General features: G+C 38.5%; 1 protein-coding gene across 1 annotated transcript in view; it reads left to right on the top strand.

Moving 5' to 3' along the window:
• VGLL4 (vestigial like family member 4) overlaps window positions 1-17,147 on the top strand; it is an 83,767-nt gene that overhangs the window by 1,755 nt on the left and 64,865 nt on the right. Inside the window, exon 2 of the mRNA XM_029965201.1 lies at window positions 4,349-4,425. Coding sequence (XP_029821061.1) covers window positions 4,362-4,425 — 64 coding nt within the window. The 5' untranslated portion in view covers window positions 4,349-4,361. The remainder of the gene's footprint in view (window positions 1-4,348; window positions 4,426-17,147) is intronic.

Consider the following 17,147-nt stretch of genomic DNA (forward strand, 5'->3'; position numbering starts at 1 on the left):
GGGCAGGACTGTGCCTATATTTCCCCAAGTAGGAGCTGTTTTTGACCTGTTTGACCATATTTTTCAATTAATCTTGTTTTCCCTGTACTTGTGTTTATGTACACTCGGTTCACTTTAGTCTTGATTGTTTCTCGAGTGTCTTGTCAATTTGAATCACTTTGTCATTGTTACAATGGGCTTTGTTTATGAACCCTCCTTTTCTCCCTCTAAAGTTATCTCTATAATTTCACCAGATGGCAGTTCAAGTACCAGACTTTTCTCTCAATCATTAGAAGGTTCAGCCTTTCTCTCCTTGTCTGTCTCTAGTTCACACTGGACACATTTGAGAGAACTCTTTCAGGTGTTCCTTAGGAAGGTGTTTGCAGTGGCTGTTCTGTCAGTCACACCTAGAATCCAGTCATCCTCATGGCTGTGATTTCACTTTGGCTTTTCATATCCAAACTGGGTCAAAATTCTTCTGATTTTTTTTTTCCTTACCTGCTCAGCATGTCTGTTGTCCTCATCACTCTTTGTCCTTGTTTCTATCATCTAACTTGTTACTTCAGCTCCAGGGTAAAGTCCATCCTAGACAAAAGCCATCATATCTCCCTAATGAGTACTGCCCAAACATCATCTTTCATGTTTCTCTTTTCTTTCTGTCTCTTTGCTATTCCCCCTTTTAAAAAATCAAATATAAAGTTCTTCTCTTTATTTCAAATCATTCCTGACGTACCCTGAATATAACTTTGGTGAGATTAAATAATTGTCTTTCTGTTCAGGCTGAGTGAGTTGGTGCTGTTTACTTAATTTCAAACAAGCAACTTTAGGATTTTTCCATGAATGCTTTTCCGGGTGCTTGGAAGGTGCTGTATAAATCCATGAAATCACTTCAATCTTCATTTTCAAAAGCTTTAATTTCTCCATAGTCTTAAAAAAAAAAAAGGTTAGCAGACATTTGCTGAGAGTATTCCATGTGTACCTGGAATTTTCAAAAATGTGAAAAGGAGAGGGGGGAAAAAAAATGGACTGTTTTGTTACACTAATGCGTGTTGCGTGTTTCAAGTGCTGCATAAAAAAATTACAGGTAGATCAGTGTTTAGTAACTTATTTGTCTTCCAGACACTGTACCTCTGATTTTACATTCTATGTCTTCACTACTTTCCAGAATATTTCTGTAGTGCAGTGTAGGTGAGAGGACAGAGTAGGGGCATGTTGAATGGGAGCAGTAGCTGATAAATAAAAGGACTGAGTAAGATATTAAACTAATATTTCAATTTACAGTAGATAAAAATATCTTGAATGTTTGTAAAAGTGCTTTTGGCTCATGTCTCTTTAATCTAACAGTTAAGGGACTGTAACAAGTAAGATATTTGGGAAACTGTTTCCATAGTTTAAATCAGATTTAACCAGAGGAAGTTCAATTGTGTTCTTGTATTTCACTGGTCAGTTGTTTTCCCTTACCAGATCGGGGTGCAGAGCAGTACTTACACATAAGATAGAGTTGGTTTTTGATGGGGATACTCATGAAAGTACAGCATTCATGCTGGCTGGTTTCTGCATACACAGGTTTCTGTGTCACACAGAGAATTAGCTGGATTTTGTCAGGAGTCTGCTTTTTAACTCGCTTTTTTATTTTTTTAATTTTTTTTTTTGGAACCCTGGAAAGTGTCCTGGTCTTTATTTCTGAAATGTGACTCCTCCTGAGGATGGCTGGGCTGTTCTCTCAAGGCAGCCTTGGCAAAGCTGTATCAGTTGCTGACCTTGCCCAGATCAAATTAGGTTTTTAAGCTTTGAACAGTCTAAGAGAAGATCCCTCCTCTCTCATTCTCATAGGCAACCTTTATTACTTTCTAAAGTGTTATCACTGGCTTGTTAGTCTAATTTAGAGATAGAGGGATATTTAATATTGTTTGGAAAATAATCTGGAAGTTTATATCTCCTTGAAGGTAACTTTCATACCTGTGAACGTGTTCAGTGTGTTTAAAAAAATCCCAGAATACTTGGTATTGCACTGTGGGATTTGCAGCTCTCCCTTCAAAGCAGCTCTTGGATGAGCTCAGTATTCTGCACAAGGCCTTAATTTTAGAGGAGCATCTCAGCAGCTCTCTCATGATATGGACTTGAATAATATACAAAGGTGCAAAATTATATAGAGCCCACTTTTAGTGAAGTTGTTTTTGAAGTGTCTAATTTCCTGAATAGAATTAAGACCTGGTTCCTGTTTCCTTCTCTCAATGTGGATTTCTGTCACCAGCTAATTCTTTTACTAGGAACATGTTCCGGAAAGGGTTTGGGCATCTGCTACTCCCATTACTTGAAATTTACTGAAAAACTTAAAGAAAAAAGGCAATTTGTTGTCAATAAAAAACATTTTACTATCCTTTGTGTTGTTCTTTATCAAGAGGTGCTTGGTTTTTTTTTTCTTTTCCTAAAGAGTTGACTAAAAGGGTTTGCATTGCTGTCTTTGAAATTTCAGACAAAGTTAGCACTAAATCACGAGTTAGCCTTCAGTTTGGTGTAGCTGCATCACCTGATCAGACATATTTTAGTAATTTTTCTGACTGAATTTTCACTCTGTTAGAGGAATTTGTGTAAGAGGGTCAGTAATCAACAATCTGGGGAGAAATAAAGTGTTATTTTGAAGTCCAAGAAAACAAAAAGCAGGAAAGAAACTAAGCATCAGGGTCTAAGGGATCAAAGTAGAATGATGCTGAAGGCTTCTCCAGCAAACACGCTCTGCCAGATATTTGCTTTGGTTTGGAGGAGAATGTGGCCAGACAAGATATGAAGAAATATTTAATAGTAAAATAAGAAACTCAGATCTTATTTTCTAAAACCTCTTGCCCACAGGTACTATCTTTAAATGAAAGAGTTAATTGACTTACAGCTTAGTTAAAATACTATTCTTGAGCAAAAGCTGATGATGACAGGGAGGGAAAGTGCACGTTTTAATCCTCAAGTGCTATGCTTTGTTATTTCAAGTTTTTCTCTTGTATAGTTCTGTGGAAACATTTCTGGATTTAATTATTTAAACTTAAAAATTTTTTAAACTTACAAATACTTCAAAATCCTTTCTCTTATGCTTTAAAACCTTTGATTAAAATCTTTGACGTTATTTAGGAAGAGGGAGGGAGGACAGTGAAGTTTATTGTTTTAGTGCAAAATCAAGGAAATTGCTTCCCAAACATATGCTTGTTGTTAAGTCTGTGTACATGTTATACATGTGTTTGAGATTTCTGTAGTTGCCACTACCTTCTTTTTTTTTTTTTTAAGATTATACTGTAAAGTAAGTTACAGTAAACAGTTTTTATGATAGAAGATCATGCTAAGTTTTTGGTGGAAGAAATCCAACAAAACTGTTAGCTGTTACAAGATTTTCTTTCTCTATTTTTTTTTCTTAACAGTTCTGCCTATGCTGTTGCCTTCTTGTTTAAAAACACATATAAGTTGCTGGCCTTTTAATAAAAGCAACTTGACAGCACGTTATTCTCTTCCTTGATTTCCCTTTCATATTTTTGGAATTTCCTATTGGAACTTCTTTTTTTAGTTTTGAAGCCATCTATGTGAAGCTTTGAGAAGCTTATGTGAGCTGCAGTGCAATCATTGGTTTTAATGGGAGAGTCTGTTGCTTGATACAGTGCTGAAATGTCCATTTTTAATGTGGTAGGATGAATTTTTTGTGTATGGGAATTATGTGTTGCAAGAGGCTAAAACTGGGGAGAAGCAGCTATTGAGGTGTGTAATTACACAGATTGCAGTTCTCTGTGTTGTTGTATATACACATACCCAGAGTTCAGCTATATGTTCATTAGTAAATGGCTTATAAACTTTGAATGATTCTCCCTTGGACACAGGAGTGTGGAGATGGAGTTTATTGAATCCTGTGGCTCTAAAGCAGTCTCGTGCTCAGGTAGTCAGACCAGCTGTCACCTTCACTGCAGATGAGTTGCATCTTTGGTTAGTGTCTCAAGTAGCTCTTTATTGGGATGGAAGGCCAGCATGTGGGACAAAAAAGCACTTACAACATGTAGTAGATAACCCTGCTGCAACATTTGTGAGCAGCAGTCATCAGCTTCAGTACTTGAGAATTTGGTCTTCTGGTTTGTTTGGGCAAGTAGTTGGTGGGAAAGCTAATTCCAGTGTTTCCTTGTTTTCAAAACTAAGCAATTACTTAGTTTTAACAAGTCCTGTGCTGGTATAACATGAAAAGAACAGCAGAAACTTAGATTTTTGATTCTTTTTGCTGTCATGCTCTTTTTCATTCCTTCTGTAAAACCTGATATATGCATGCTCTGAACAGGTGATGCAGCACTTGGTATGTTAAGGATTCTGAGTTTCCTATCTGTAACTTTGGGTCTGAATTTTGCAGGATCCAGGGAGGAATGGAGACTCCATTGGATGTGCTGTCGAGAGCAGCATCTCTAGTACACGCTGATGATGAGAAACGTAAGTCTGCGATTTAGCTCTCTGCTTTGCTGGATCCAGATCATTACATTTGCACTGTGTGTCAGCCTAGATGTTGGCTCTATCAATCTTGGTATTTTGCTGAATCAAAGATGTGTAGAAAAATGTCAAGAACCCTTCAGAGGTTGTCTTCCTCAGGTGCAAACCCAATATGTTGCATTTAAATGGGTTCGTGTGCAAGACAGAATCATTCCTATTATTTAAAATTACTTACCAATTCACGTGAAGGTGCCCCTCTTTTCCCAATTGCATATGCATTGTGAGTAGACAAAAAGTTGTGATGGAACTATGTCAAACTAAGGCCAGTTTGAAAACTTGCCCTCCCTAGTGGTATTGGTTAGACTTGGTCTCATTTAAGAACACAGAACTGTGGGCATGAGTGGGTTGCAAAGATTTCAGTTCATACAAACTACCAGGTAGACTGTTATCATTAGTAGTGAGCACTTCATTTTCCTTTCACTGCCAGTAAAAGGTGATAACAGGGTTTTAACATAGTGATGTCAGTGGCAACCCATCATTTGGGTAATATTTTTGCTTTTAATATTCATGATAAGAGTTTCAGGTGGGTTAACTAATGTTGGAATAATGTTTTCAGTTCTGCCAAACTGCAGTGCTGCTTTGTAGATCAAATTGTTACCTGCATGTTCACTGGTAAATGTCTTTGCCAGGTTTTTCCGAGTAGTGTAAGCACTCAGGGAGCGTGTGCATCTTGGCTATCAGCCTCAAGAGGTGCCGACTAGCAAAATGGTATTTTGGATTTCAAACTGCTTTTGTGTGTAGCTTCTGTGCCTAAAATCACCTTTCAAGATGAATTCAGCTTTTCTTCTTTTGATCTTTGTTCCTTTATTCTGCATGTGTTTTTGAAAAGCAGTTGTATTGAATGTTAAATAAAATAATCGATGCACTGTTGTTCATCAACTCACTCAAGTAATCACAAAGTAAAAAAATACAGCATATTTGGATAACAAGTCCCAGATTTTTTGTGTGTATTCAAATAGTCAAGAAAGCAGTAGCTCACCCTTTCAGAAGTCTATAAAATGAAGGTTTCATACCCTGATGAGCTCTTCTGTGTTACTGGCTTTTAGCCTTATAATGAATATTGGTTTTGCTGTTCTTTCATGTTCACTTTGCTGCTGGATAACTACCAAGTTTTTGTTGGTCTCACTGTAGATGGATGACTTAGTTGATTGCCACAGTTATTGACTATTGCTGGTAAAATGAACAGCAATGGAACTTCTTGAGGAAATAGTTTCAACTGTGAATTTGGCCTGGGGGATTTCTCTTGTAAACTAACATATATTTGCAGAAAAGTCAAAAGCTTAACCTATTTTACTTTGCCTACATTTTATAATATATTATGAATATGTATTCTCAATGTTCTTATGAATATGTATTCTCAATGTTCTTAAGCTTAAATGCATTCTTTTTGGTTAACTATTCCCTGAGACTCTAGTTTGAATTTGAGTTCCATGGGGTAGGAATATTATGCTGGATCTGGAGAATCCAGAGGAAGTCTGATTCAGTGCAACTTGCATGTGAGGAAGCTGATGTGTATCTGGTTCTAATTTACATTCCTTTAGTCTTACCACTTAGGCTTAATTAGATTTATGCCACTCTGCAGCTTCTAACTTGTGCTATCTCTGAGCTTGTCCTCTTGTGTGAATCACACACCGAATAGCTGTAGTAAGAAGAGCTGCTGAGAGGAAGAGAAGAGCAGTCCCTGAAGTTGCACTTTTTTGTGTCAGCTTTAGTGGAAATGGCACCAGCCAGACTTCACCCTTTGTTAAAGTGGATAGTAACAGCTTGAAGTTAGTCTTAGTCTTGAAATTAGAAATTATCCTTGAGCTTTCCAGTGAAGTGCCTAGCATGCTGCTCATGGAGTTCTAGCAGTGGTCCTGTCTGTATTTCTGTATCCTCGTTCACTTTGTCTGACACACAGAGTTCTACAGAGAGTTTCCAATATTCCAGTCGTGTCCAGGAGTTCAGGAATAATTTTTTTATAAAGTGAAAGATCCTCTTATCTCTGTGGGCACTCACTGCAGTGTCAAGTAATATTAAAATGTCTTTGTCTTATATGTTGTGTGAACACATATATCTTTGTTTATAGACAAATCACATACTGTTTAAAACAAATGCTTTTAAACTTCCCAGGAGATGTATGTTATTATGGCTTAACCTCAGCCAGCACCCACGTATCACCCAGCTGCTCGCTTACATGTCCCCTGCCCCACTGGAATGGGGAGAAGAATCAGAATAAAATCAGAATAAAAATATCTCAACCTGTGTGTTGAGATAAGAACAGTTTAATGATTGAAATAAAATATTATAATTACAGTAATGAAAAGGGAGACAACAAAAAGAGAGAGAGAAATAAAACCCAAGAAAGACAAGCGCTGCACAATACAGGTGCTCACCACCTCCTGTCGATGCAGAGCCTGTCCCCAGGCAGGGATCAGTGGCCAATTCTCCCCAGTTTCTACACTGAGCACAGCATTCTGTGCTGTGGAATATCCCTTTGGCCAGTTCAGGTCAGCTGTCCTGGCCATGCTCCCTCCTGGCTTCTTGTGCACCTCCTCACTGGCAGAGCCTGGGGCACTGGGAAGTCCTTGGCTTCAGGTGAGCACTGCTCGGCAACAACCAACCAGGAGTGTGGTGTCAGCATTGTATTTATCCCTTCGGACCTGAAGGGAGCCCACAGCCTAAAGGAAGGATGGAGAGAGACTATTTACAAGAGCCTGGAGTGACAGATCAAAAGGGGATAGCTTCACACGGACAGTGAGTAGGTTCAGATGGGATATTAGGAAGAAATTTCTCCCTGTGTGGGTGGTGAGGCCCTGGCACAGGTTGCCCAGAGAAGCTGTGGCTGCCCCAGCCCTGGAAGTGTCCAAGGCCAGGTTGGACAGAGCTTGGAGCAACCTGGGATAATGGAAGGAGTCCCTGCCCATGGCAGGGACTCATCTGGGGTGGGCCCGGATGAGCTTTAACTCCCTTCCAACCCAAACAATTCTGGGATTCTGTGATTCTATAACATTATTCCCGTACTAAATCCAAAACACAGCACTATGCCAGCTACTAGGAAGGCAATTAACTCTATCCCAGCTGCAACCAGGACATGCCAATGGAGATTTCCCAGAATGGTCATTGGTCTCTTAAGCAAATATGACCTTGATGTTTTTTGGTTTGGTTTTTTTCCCAGCTGCACCTGGGTCAGTGAGATTGAACCTCAGTGATACATTAGTACTTGGTGTTGCTTTCATCTCTGGTTTAGTTCATGAACTATATTATAGACTGTATTTCAACAGCTCCCAGTTTAAATCATTCTGCACTTGTTAGCAACAAAAATTTATGAACCCCATTTGGTTAACTGCTGTGTCATGGAAAAGATAAATTAGGGAGAAGAAATGACTACTGCAATTCTGTGTTTGTAACTCTTACCACTGTGATGGAAACAGCTATTTAATGTTATGGTACAGTGGATCTGTACCTAAAAAAAAAAAAAAAAAAGGCTGAGCAATAGAAAGTAGACAATGATGTCATTATAAGCCAGACATCTTAAAGGCTTGTCACTAGTTTCTGACTTGTCAATTGTGGAGGAAAGGCCACAGGAAGCCTGTGCTGTTTATGAGCAGATGTTCAGTGCTGGAGTAGGTAATGTGCAACTATTTTATCTGTAAGTGGCACCTGTAAGGTTTTTCTGGGTTCTTTTCAGGACTTTGGGAGTGGGATTTAGATGAAGCAACCATCTGTATGATATGCATGTTTGCTGGTTTTTGAATGTTATCATTACCATAAACATTATTGAATGTGGGTTATTGTAAACTGCAGAAATCCAATGAGATGCTTGATACTCATTACTCATTACTCTTATTCCTCTTCTTTCCCTATACTTCTCACTGGGGTTATACTGATTTCTCATATGTTCAGGGTTCAAGTTGGCTGGTTTTAGAAGACCACAGTGAAAGCTGGTAAGATTTAAGCAAGCGTTCATACTGTAAGGAGGATTATCATTTTGTATTTATCTCATGTAAAAATAAGAGATTTGGGAACTGGTCTTTCAGTTATAAACAGTGTTTTAAAAGCATAATCTTGTTATTGAGAAAATAGTGAAGGAAAACACTAAGAAGGAGTTGTGCTTGCAGAATGTGTTGTAAGCAGTGAGTACTCACCTGTACTGATTTTATAGCAACATTTATACTTTCCTCCAATATTTAAGTCCAGTTTAAGAATATGGGAAAGAATGAGGAAAAAATATGTCATTTCTCACTCTCTCAGGGTAATATAGTGAAAAATCTGTTGTTGGCAAACAGGAGAAAATATATGTCCATAAGGAGATGAAAGGTTTGGAAACAGCTAATAAATGGCACATTGAAGTCCTGGCTAAGAACTTAGCAACCTAATGCCTTGTACCAAATCCATACCTGTTGAGTCTTGATTTATGTTTTGAAAAACTGATAAAGAACTACACGAATTAAAAAAAAAATATCTTTGATCAAGCCATGCTTCTTGCACATGTGGGATCAGCCACATGTGTCATCCCTGGGTGTATGGAAGCCTGGAATTGCTATTCCACACTTCTTGCCTGCGAACACTGTTATTGTTTGGCAGCAGTTTCTCTTATGTGGTTTTGTTTAATGCACTTCAAATAATTAGACCATACAGTTGATATTTCTAGTACAGAAGAATTATTGTGCTTTAAAATCTCTGCCCTAATCTGCTTTGTCATAAAATTCTTGTGTAGACAAGACCTACAAGTCAGTTTTCACTGTTCTTCATTGGTATCAATAGTTAGAAGTGGGAATTTTGTGCTGGCTGTCACCTCATCATTAATAAATATGCACTGATTAATTGTTTTGGATAGCTGATCCTAAAATACGTATCACTTCAAGGCAGAGGTGAAAACAATGTATTAATTTTTAGGACTCTTGAAGAGGACACTAATTCTGTAAACTTATTGTCTTTAAATACAAAACAAGCAGTATTTATAGTAGAATTAGACTTGAATGTTATGTGTGTTAGAGTTATAATGATGAAATATTTCCAGCATCACCAGGACTTTACACCTACACTACTAATGTTTGTTGTGTAAATTTATAGCAAATTATGGGCAGTAAGCCTGAGAAAGGTTTTAATATCAATGTGTGCAGAAGTTTTAAAATCCTACTGTGGGAACACTCACATCAGCACTGAAAATACTTCAGGGCCTCAGGGGTTTTTGACTGACTGAAAGTGAGGAATTGGGTGAAACTTACTGTATGATGCAGTTAGTACAAGTCTCAAGGATGTGTTTCATTTGAGATTTGCTTTTTAGGGGGGTTGAGGTTTTCCTGGCATCCGCTTCAGAAAAATGGGTTACAGTGGCAGCATTTTTGCACAGAAATGAAGAAGCAGTATCATGTCACAGTCCTTGAGTATTTTCTATTCACCAGTTCACACCATTCTGAGTAAAAGTGGGAGGAATTGCAGTGCTTGTAGCAAGAATGATAAATATTATATGCAAATATTACTTGGAACAAGATGAAATATTTCCAGGAGAACATAATCTTGTCATGTGACTTGCCCTTTGTATTTTTATTTGCACATATATATCCAAAATAGGAAATCTGGTACCAAAGAAATAAATGGAAAAGGTCTTAGCGGCACGCGGTATGAAGAGATATTCCAGTATTGCTTCTCGTTTATGGAATGTTTGCTTTAGGGGTGGAAAGGAATCAAATCGGTTTAATAAGGGCATCCTAGAGCATGTTTAGAGTTCTTTTGACATCTAAAATATGTTTATGTACTGAACCATAGTTCTCATATAGACTGTTTTAGTGGTAAACTGTTTTTTGTTCATGCTAGTATTCATTATTTGGCATCCCCAGTCCTGTGTGTAATACATGGAGCAGTTTAGTACACCACAGTTAATCTGGTTTGTGTTTATTGTTCTGCCATTATTCCTGGAGTTTGTCATTATTTTTTCACTGCCACAGTGTGGAGAATATGAATGTTTTCTGTAGTTCTTGGTGCTGTACAAATACCTGGGAAAAGGTTCTCGGCAGTGTCGAGGGCAGGAAGCAGAGCTCTGCTCTCCTGATATGGGGCTGCTTCCCATTACCCAGAGAGTCAGGAGCAGGGATGGAAGCTCCAGACTCCCATTCCCGACTTCTCTCTGTAGCACCTCGACACTGATGCCACAAGGCTTCTTTTGAACCCTTGAGCTCTGCTGGTGTGCAAAAAACGTGGCCAGGAGTCCTGGCAGAGTCTGCTGCTGTGGACACTGTTGCTACCTTGGAAGTGTCACTTTTGGAATATTCAGGAAATGAACTGGTGATTGTCTGTTACAGAAGCTCACAGCTGCACTATGAAATTGCTCACAGGGAAAGTATTCTTAAGGAATTCCTTGCTTTGAAGTGTGTCATGCTGGGTTATGATCCTTTACCAGGGCAAACTGGGAGTCATTATGGATAACCTTAAGATACCATTGCCAGCAGGGCTGACTAAATCTTGTTTTTTCCCCAATTTAGAGCAGATAAAAATTTACCTTATAATGAAAAAGTTGTATGTGATGCTTCTACTAAAAATATTCCTTCCTATGACTTTCAGGACTCCTCCAGTGAAACATTTTTTGGTTTGTGGGACAATACTTGCTGCAATCCTGCTTGGCTATGTTGAGGGAAACACAACCATGTTAACCCAGATTTTTCTTTTGCATTCTGTAAATAAATTTAACGGTATTTTATATGCATGTTGTTTTTCAGTGCTTTTGAAGTTTGGGGATTTTTTAATCAGGGTTTGGCAACCCTTGGATGTCTCTTTTAACCAATCCAGTGCAAACTTTCATTTAGAACTTGACTTCTTCAGAAGGACTTTTCCCTTATTGGGTTGAGAGGAGGGTAAGAAGTACTTTGTGATAATTTCTTACATGAGTGTGGGTGGACTCTCCACATGGATGTTTGTTTCTTCTTTTATGGCAAATTAAAATATTGATTTGGTTGTCTTTCTGCCAGGTTGGTGATTGGATGAATATGTCTGTGGGTTCAGAGAAGAGGCAGATATTTGATAGACACAAAGAGTTGGTCTTAAAAATCAGAGGTAGGTATTCTGCAACTCAGTTTAATACACTGAATTCTTTAGTTGCAGAAATTAATGTGTAGTTAAGTAACTGAACAGCTTGTATGATTTTGCAACTGTGTTTGTGGTCAGAGTTTGTCTGTGGTGTCCAGCAAGAGAGGAACTGAAGGTTTCTGAAGGAAAAGCTCTAATTTCGACGGAGCAGCATCAGCAAAAATCTACATTTGTAGTCCCTTAACAGCTATGAGAGGTGTTAAAAGTGGATTTGTCAGCTGTTTGTCTTTTTGTAATGTTTAATCAATGGCAGCGGAAGAGGGGAGTCCTGTTAGTTTTGGAGCAGAACCTGTGATATAAACAATCCTTTTTTTTACTGGACAGGAGAAAAGTATGGAAATGGGATGTTTCAGCTTAGTAATAACGTGATGGAGAAATGTGAGTGGTTCGATCCTTGAGATGTGGCCTCAATCATCTGATGTTGTGTCTGAACACCAAAAGCTCGAAATAATTAAAATTCGGAGTAGTAACATGCATAGTGCTCTGCTTTTAAATTCATGAACCATACAGAAAATACTAATATCATCTGTTTTAAATATCAGTTAGTCTGGTTTTTTGTAAAAATATCAGAATGGGTGAATTCCTGGTCTTCTGGTTTTTGTTTTTCCAAAACCTTTAGCTCTTTGTATTACTTGGTATTTCACAGGATAACTTCCTGTAAATAGTGTCAGGGTCATTTCATTATTTTTAGGATTTTCCTGAAAGTAGGAGTGTTAAGTAGGATAACTACTCATTTGGGTTGTTTTGTTTAAAAAAAAAAAAATTATTCTTACCCGCAGAAAGTTTCACCCTCTTTTCCTCCAAGTTTATTGTAGCAAGGAAATAAAGAATGAGTACAGTTATGTTTTCAGCTTGTTAAATAGGCTGGAAAATGGGGCAATTGTCTGCCTGGCGCCTGGATGTATTTTAATAGCAGGGGAATGCCATTAGCATAGGCAATGGAGTGGTGGTAATGCCTGCAGGGACAAAAGAGTCTACATGTTTTTTTCAAATTAATTTTAAAAAACATTTGCAAGAAGTTCAGCTGCCTACAGTGTGTAGCATCCTTCAACATAGCAGATACTTCTGCCCAGGCTGCTCAGAACTCCTGAGCAGTGGCAGCCACAACGTGGCTTTTCTTTCTGAATCCTTTTCAGCTAATTGGTGATAAAATATTTGCAGTGACTGGTGGCATTACCTCCAAGTAAATGGTGTTTACAGGAATGCTGTCTTTAAATGTTGTTTGGCAAATGGAGAGGAAGGAATCTTTTTACCAGGGTGGAATTTGCCATCAGATAGCAACCACTGCTCTGAAAATCACAGCTGGCTGAACACCCATCCGGATCTTGTTGGTGCATGTGCTCCTAAATGACTGGCATTTCTGAAATGCTGGGCTTGGAACTGGGTGCTCTGCTTGTCTATTTTACCATAATCTGTATTTATTATATACTGAATTTTCAAATGATGCGGGGAAATTATTCACTCATTAGGTTTTGTCCATTGAGTTTTTTGGTGATGGGTGGAATTACAGAAATGGACGGGGGTTTCCAACTTAGCAGAATATTCTGGCATGTGAAAATCTGGCCATTCTTCATGTGATACGTATTATTTGGTTGATTTAATTTTAATTTTTTTTTAAAGTTCTTAGTTAATTGGAAATACTGCAGGCTGACTTGGGAAATGCAGGGTGCTTTCCCAGGATGTCCTTTCCATGTCTTTAAGAGTACAGAGAGTTGGGTCAATCTTGGAAATGACAGTGCCACACATGAAAAGCTGGCAAGGCAGAACTGATGAGGAAAAGAGTTAAAATATTTCTGAAATACTTTGGGTTTGGAATATTTACTGTTGTTGACTGCTTTTTCCATATTTAATTGTTTTTTAGATGCTTATTTCAGCACTTTGTCTGTGTCTGAAAGGGTTAGAATAGAGCGCTTGCAGCTTCCTTATTGCCTCTCTAACACCATGTCTTAAACCAGGCTTAATGTTATAAAGCCAGTTAGAATTTTGTTAAAATTGAGGTTGTCCTGTACAATCTTTACTACTTGTTCAGTCATAGTCTTTGGTGAAATGAGCATAGAATATTTACAGATCTGTTGTAAAAAGCAATATGCAAGTTCTTAGTTAATGAGCATCTGTTTGGTATTTTCTTTTCCCTTGTTGAGATCCCAGACTTAATTTATGCTGTGCCATTCAAATTCTGACCTGAAGGAGGAGGGATTTGAACATGGGTTTCCCAATCCAAGACGAGTGTCCTAATTATATGGTTTATGAAATAAAAAGGGGATACTGTCAATTAACACACTGTTTTACTGGCTCTTGCCTTTTGTTCTGTTGTTTAAGAAAAAATAAAATAAAAAAATAATTAAAAAAAGCAACAGTACTTTGCTTCAGGCTGAAGAGAACATATTTCTCCCCCAAGAAGCAAACACCAAAATTACTTGCTTTCGATTTCCCCCCCCTTTTGCTGCTGAACCAAAAATCAATTACTTGTGTAAGCAGAATTCTGGCTACAAATCTGCAGCACAGCTATAAACAATGTGACTACAGAAACTTCTGTCATCCTTAAGCTTAAAAGGAGAAATGCTTCTTATTTAGCAAACTGAAGAGTGAAGAATGATTTATTACCCTCCTCTGATTTTTTTTTTCCTCTTCTGTTATGACTTTAAGCTTAATGACACTCATTGAAAGGTGTAATACCCTGTATTACAAGAGTATTTTTGTGCTTCCACTACAACAGTATTGTACTAGGTGATAATGACTTCATAACACTGGAATAAATTTGCTTTAGATACACATTTATTGCTTTGTAAGGCAGAGAAATTCTGAGCAGTAGTTGGACAGAAATAGCCTTTTGTGTGTTCTTATTTTAAATGGAACAATTTTAGCACACACACTAGGCTGAATTTTCCTGAAACTGTGGCAGTAACTGCTTTTATTTTCTGGGCCATGTCCATGTCGTCTGTTTGGTTTGTGTGAAAACATCTGTGTATTACAGCTGTAACTTTATTGCTGTGAATCTCCAGCCTTTACTTGCCTTCTTTAGAGCTGGATATCTCTGGGTTGTACAGCACTGATTGTTCATCCACAGCTCCATCTGTCTCTTTTTGTATCTTAATGCACTTCTTGCTTAGCCTGACTTGGAAAACATTTGATTATATAAACAGGCAAAAATGTTACTTTCCCCTCTGAACTCACCTCCAAATTATGAGGACCTCTTTCAATTGGTTTTATCCTGAGTTATCTCATCACTAGACAATATAGTGATTTTCCAGTAGTGGTCTAGATTTCCAGTATGTTCAAGGTGAGCAGTGTTGGCTCTGGTTGAAATCCGTGACCTCACTGTGCAGGTATCTCAGAAAATTTATTGATTGATTGATTGATTGCAGAATGCTGGCACTCTACCATAATGACATCATTTTATGTTACATTCACCTACCCAAACTATTCTTTTATTTCAGAAGATGAGCTCTGTTTTTAGAAGTACAGTTGAATAGCTAATTATCTTTACATATATTAAACATTATGCATTTAAATACATTAAAGGATTTATAGTAGTCCCTAATAAATTTGTTATAAATCAGTAATTTCTTGATCTCTTTAATAAAACACGTGAATAACATAGGCTTAAGAATGTCATTTGTCAGTGTTTGAATGTGAAGGAAAGTAATGGGCTTTCCACTGTCTTCTGTGGAGGAAAATTTCAGTCTTTTTGCAGAAATCTAGCTGGTGTTTGTTGCTTTTTTCTTTTTTTAGTGCAATAATAATTAACTAATCTCAGTGGAAACCTCTGAGCTGTCTGACTCTTCTTGTCAGACAGATTTTCTTGTCAGATTTTATCTGAGTTACAGCAGGAGTTGGTTACATGACTACCCTGTGGTTCCATGGGGCCAGGGCTCAGCTGCCTTAATCCTTTGGACTGAACTTCTCATGACTCCCAACAGATGTTTTGCCTTTAAAGGTCACTTTAACTTTCTGACCAGGCTGGTTCTGTGCTTCCCAGAGCGTGCCAGCATAGTTCACAACTGGAATGTAGTTGGACATCAGGAATGAAATTTCATTAATTTCTTTTTCACTTCCTTAGTTATTCAACCAAATCTCAGAATACCCACTTTCATAACAACTGACAGAGCATGTTTTTAAAGGATAAGACAGTGCCAAAATAAAAAGACTATACGAGTAATTAGAATGTGTTGGTTTTCTGAATGGTGTAAGGCACAATCATTGGAGTTCTAAGTACTGTATTTTTGTAAGGCTTCAAGACTAAATATCTCCGTGTCTATAGGTAGAGCAGAGGCAAACTGGTATACCCACATAACTTGAGCATTGTTATGTACCTGTATTGTTAGTGCTTCCAGTATAGATCTCCCTAGCTAGACTCGTTTTTTGTGGTCATCTGTTTGTGTTTGCATGCATATGCCTGTCTGATCTTCTGATAATCTGGCAGGTCTATTCTAAAATCAGTTTTCTTTTTACTTCTCAGAAATAGGGCATAGTGGTATTATGAGCTGCTCCATTGACCTTAATACCATCACATTAGTGCCACTGTCTTTCTGCTTTCAGTCATACCCAAATATTACTTAGTAATGAGAGGAAGACTGACAATAGAAAAATGTAGGTCTTTACTACTGCTTCTGGCTATTAACTCCTAACCACCACTAATCTGTTCAAACATGTGCCCTTCTACTCTCCTTACCTATTTCAGTTATTAATAACAGCAGGTTGTGCTTTCTGGTAGCACTCAAGTAACTTCAAGTCACTTGTAAAACAGGATGGATATACACTTACTGCTTCGCAGTGTTGTACTAGTTGTAAAATTATGAGCATATGGGTCCAGCATGGGATAAATGTGATAAACCTGAGGAATCTTGAATGGAGTGGCAGAGAATTTCTGGAAGAACAGAGCAGTGGTCGCTCAGGTGATCTCAGGCTGGTGTAGGTAGGACCTGCCCAGGGAAGACTGTGTGTGCTGCTCACAGTGGAGGTTCAGGGCAGGTGTCCTGGCTGGAATGTGAGGAGAGATGACCTGCAGAATCGTGGAATCATAGAATATCCTGAGGGGGAAGGACCCACAAGGACCATCAACTCCTGACCCTGCCCAGGACACCCCAACAATCCTCCTCTGTCCCTGAGAGCGTTGTCCAAACCCTCCTGGAGCTCTGGCAGCCTTGGTGCTGTGCCCACTGCCCTGGGGAGCCTGGTCAGTGCCCAACCAGCCTCTGGGGGAAGAACCTTTCCCTGAGATCCAACCTGACCCTGCCCTGGCACAGCTCCAACCATTCCCTCAGGTCCTGTCACTGGTCACAGAGGGCAGAGATCGGAGCTTCCTCTCCAGAGGGACTTAATGATGGTTACAAAGAACTGAAAGGTGATGTGCCAGCAAGGTAGGAAATAGTGGACAGTGGGCTGCAGTGAAAGGTCTACTCAGCTCACCCCTTTAGCAGACTTGTGTGTAGGATGGAATTCCATGCATATTTTATGAATATAATGAACATGTGTCAAGTACAAAAGAAAGAGTTTTGTGGAAGACCTTTTATGTATTTCTCAATTTGGATTCTGTCCTGGTTTCATCTGGGACAGAGCTTTTCCATCTGACAAAACTGATTCCAGATATATTTTTAGTT

Source organism: Manacus vitellinus, unplaced genomic scaffold (assembly GCF_001715985.3).
Source record: "Manacus vitellinus isolate BGI_N305 unplaced genomic scaffold, ASM171598v3 scaffold_91_pilon, whole genome shotgun sequence".
In the NCBI taxonomy this organism is placed as follows: domain Eukaryota; kingdom Metazoa; phylum Chordata; class Aves; order Passeriformes; family Pipridae; genus Manacus; species Manacus vitellinus.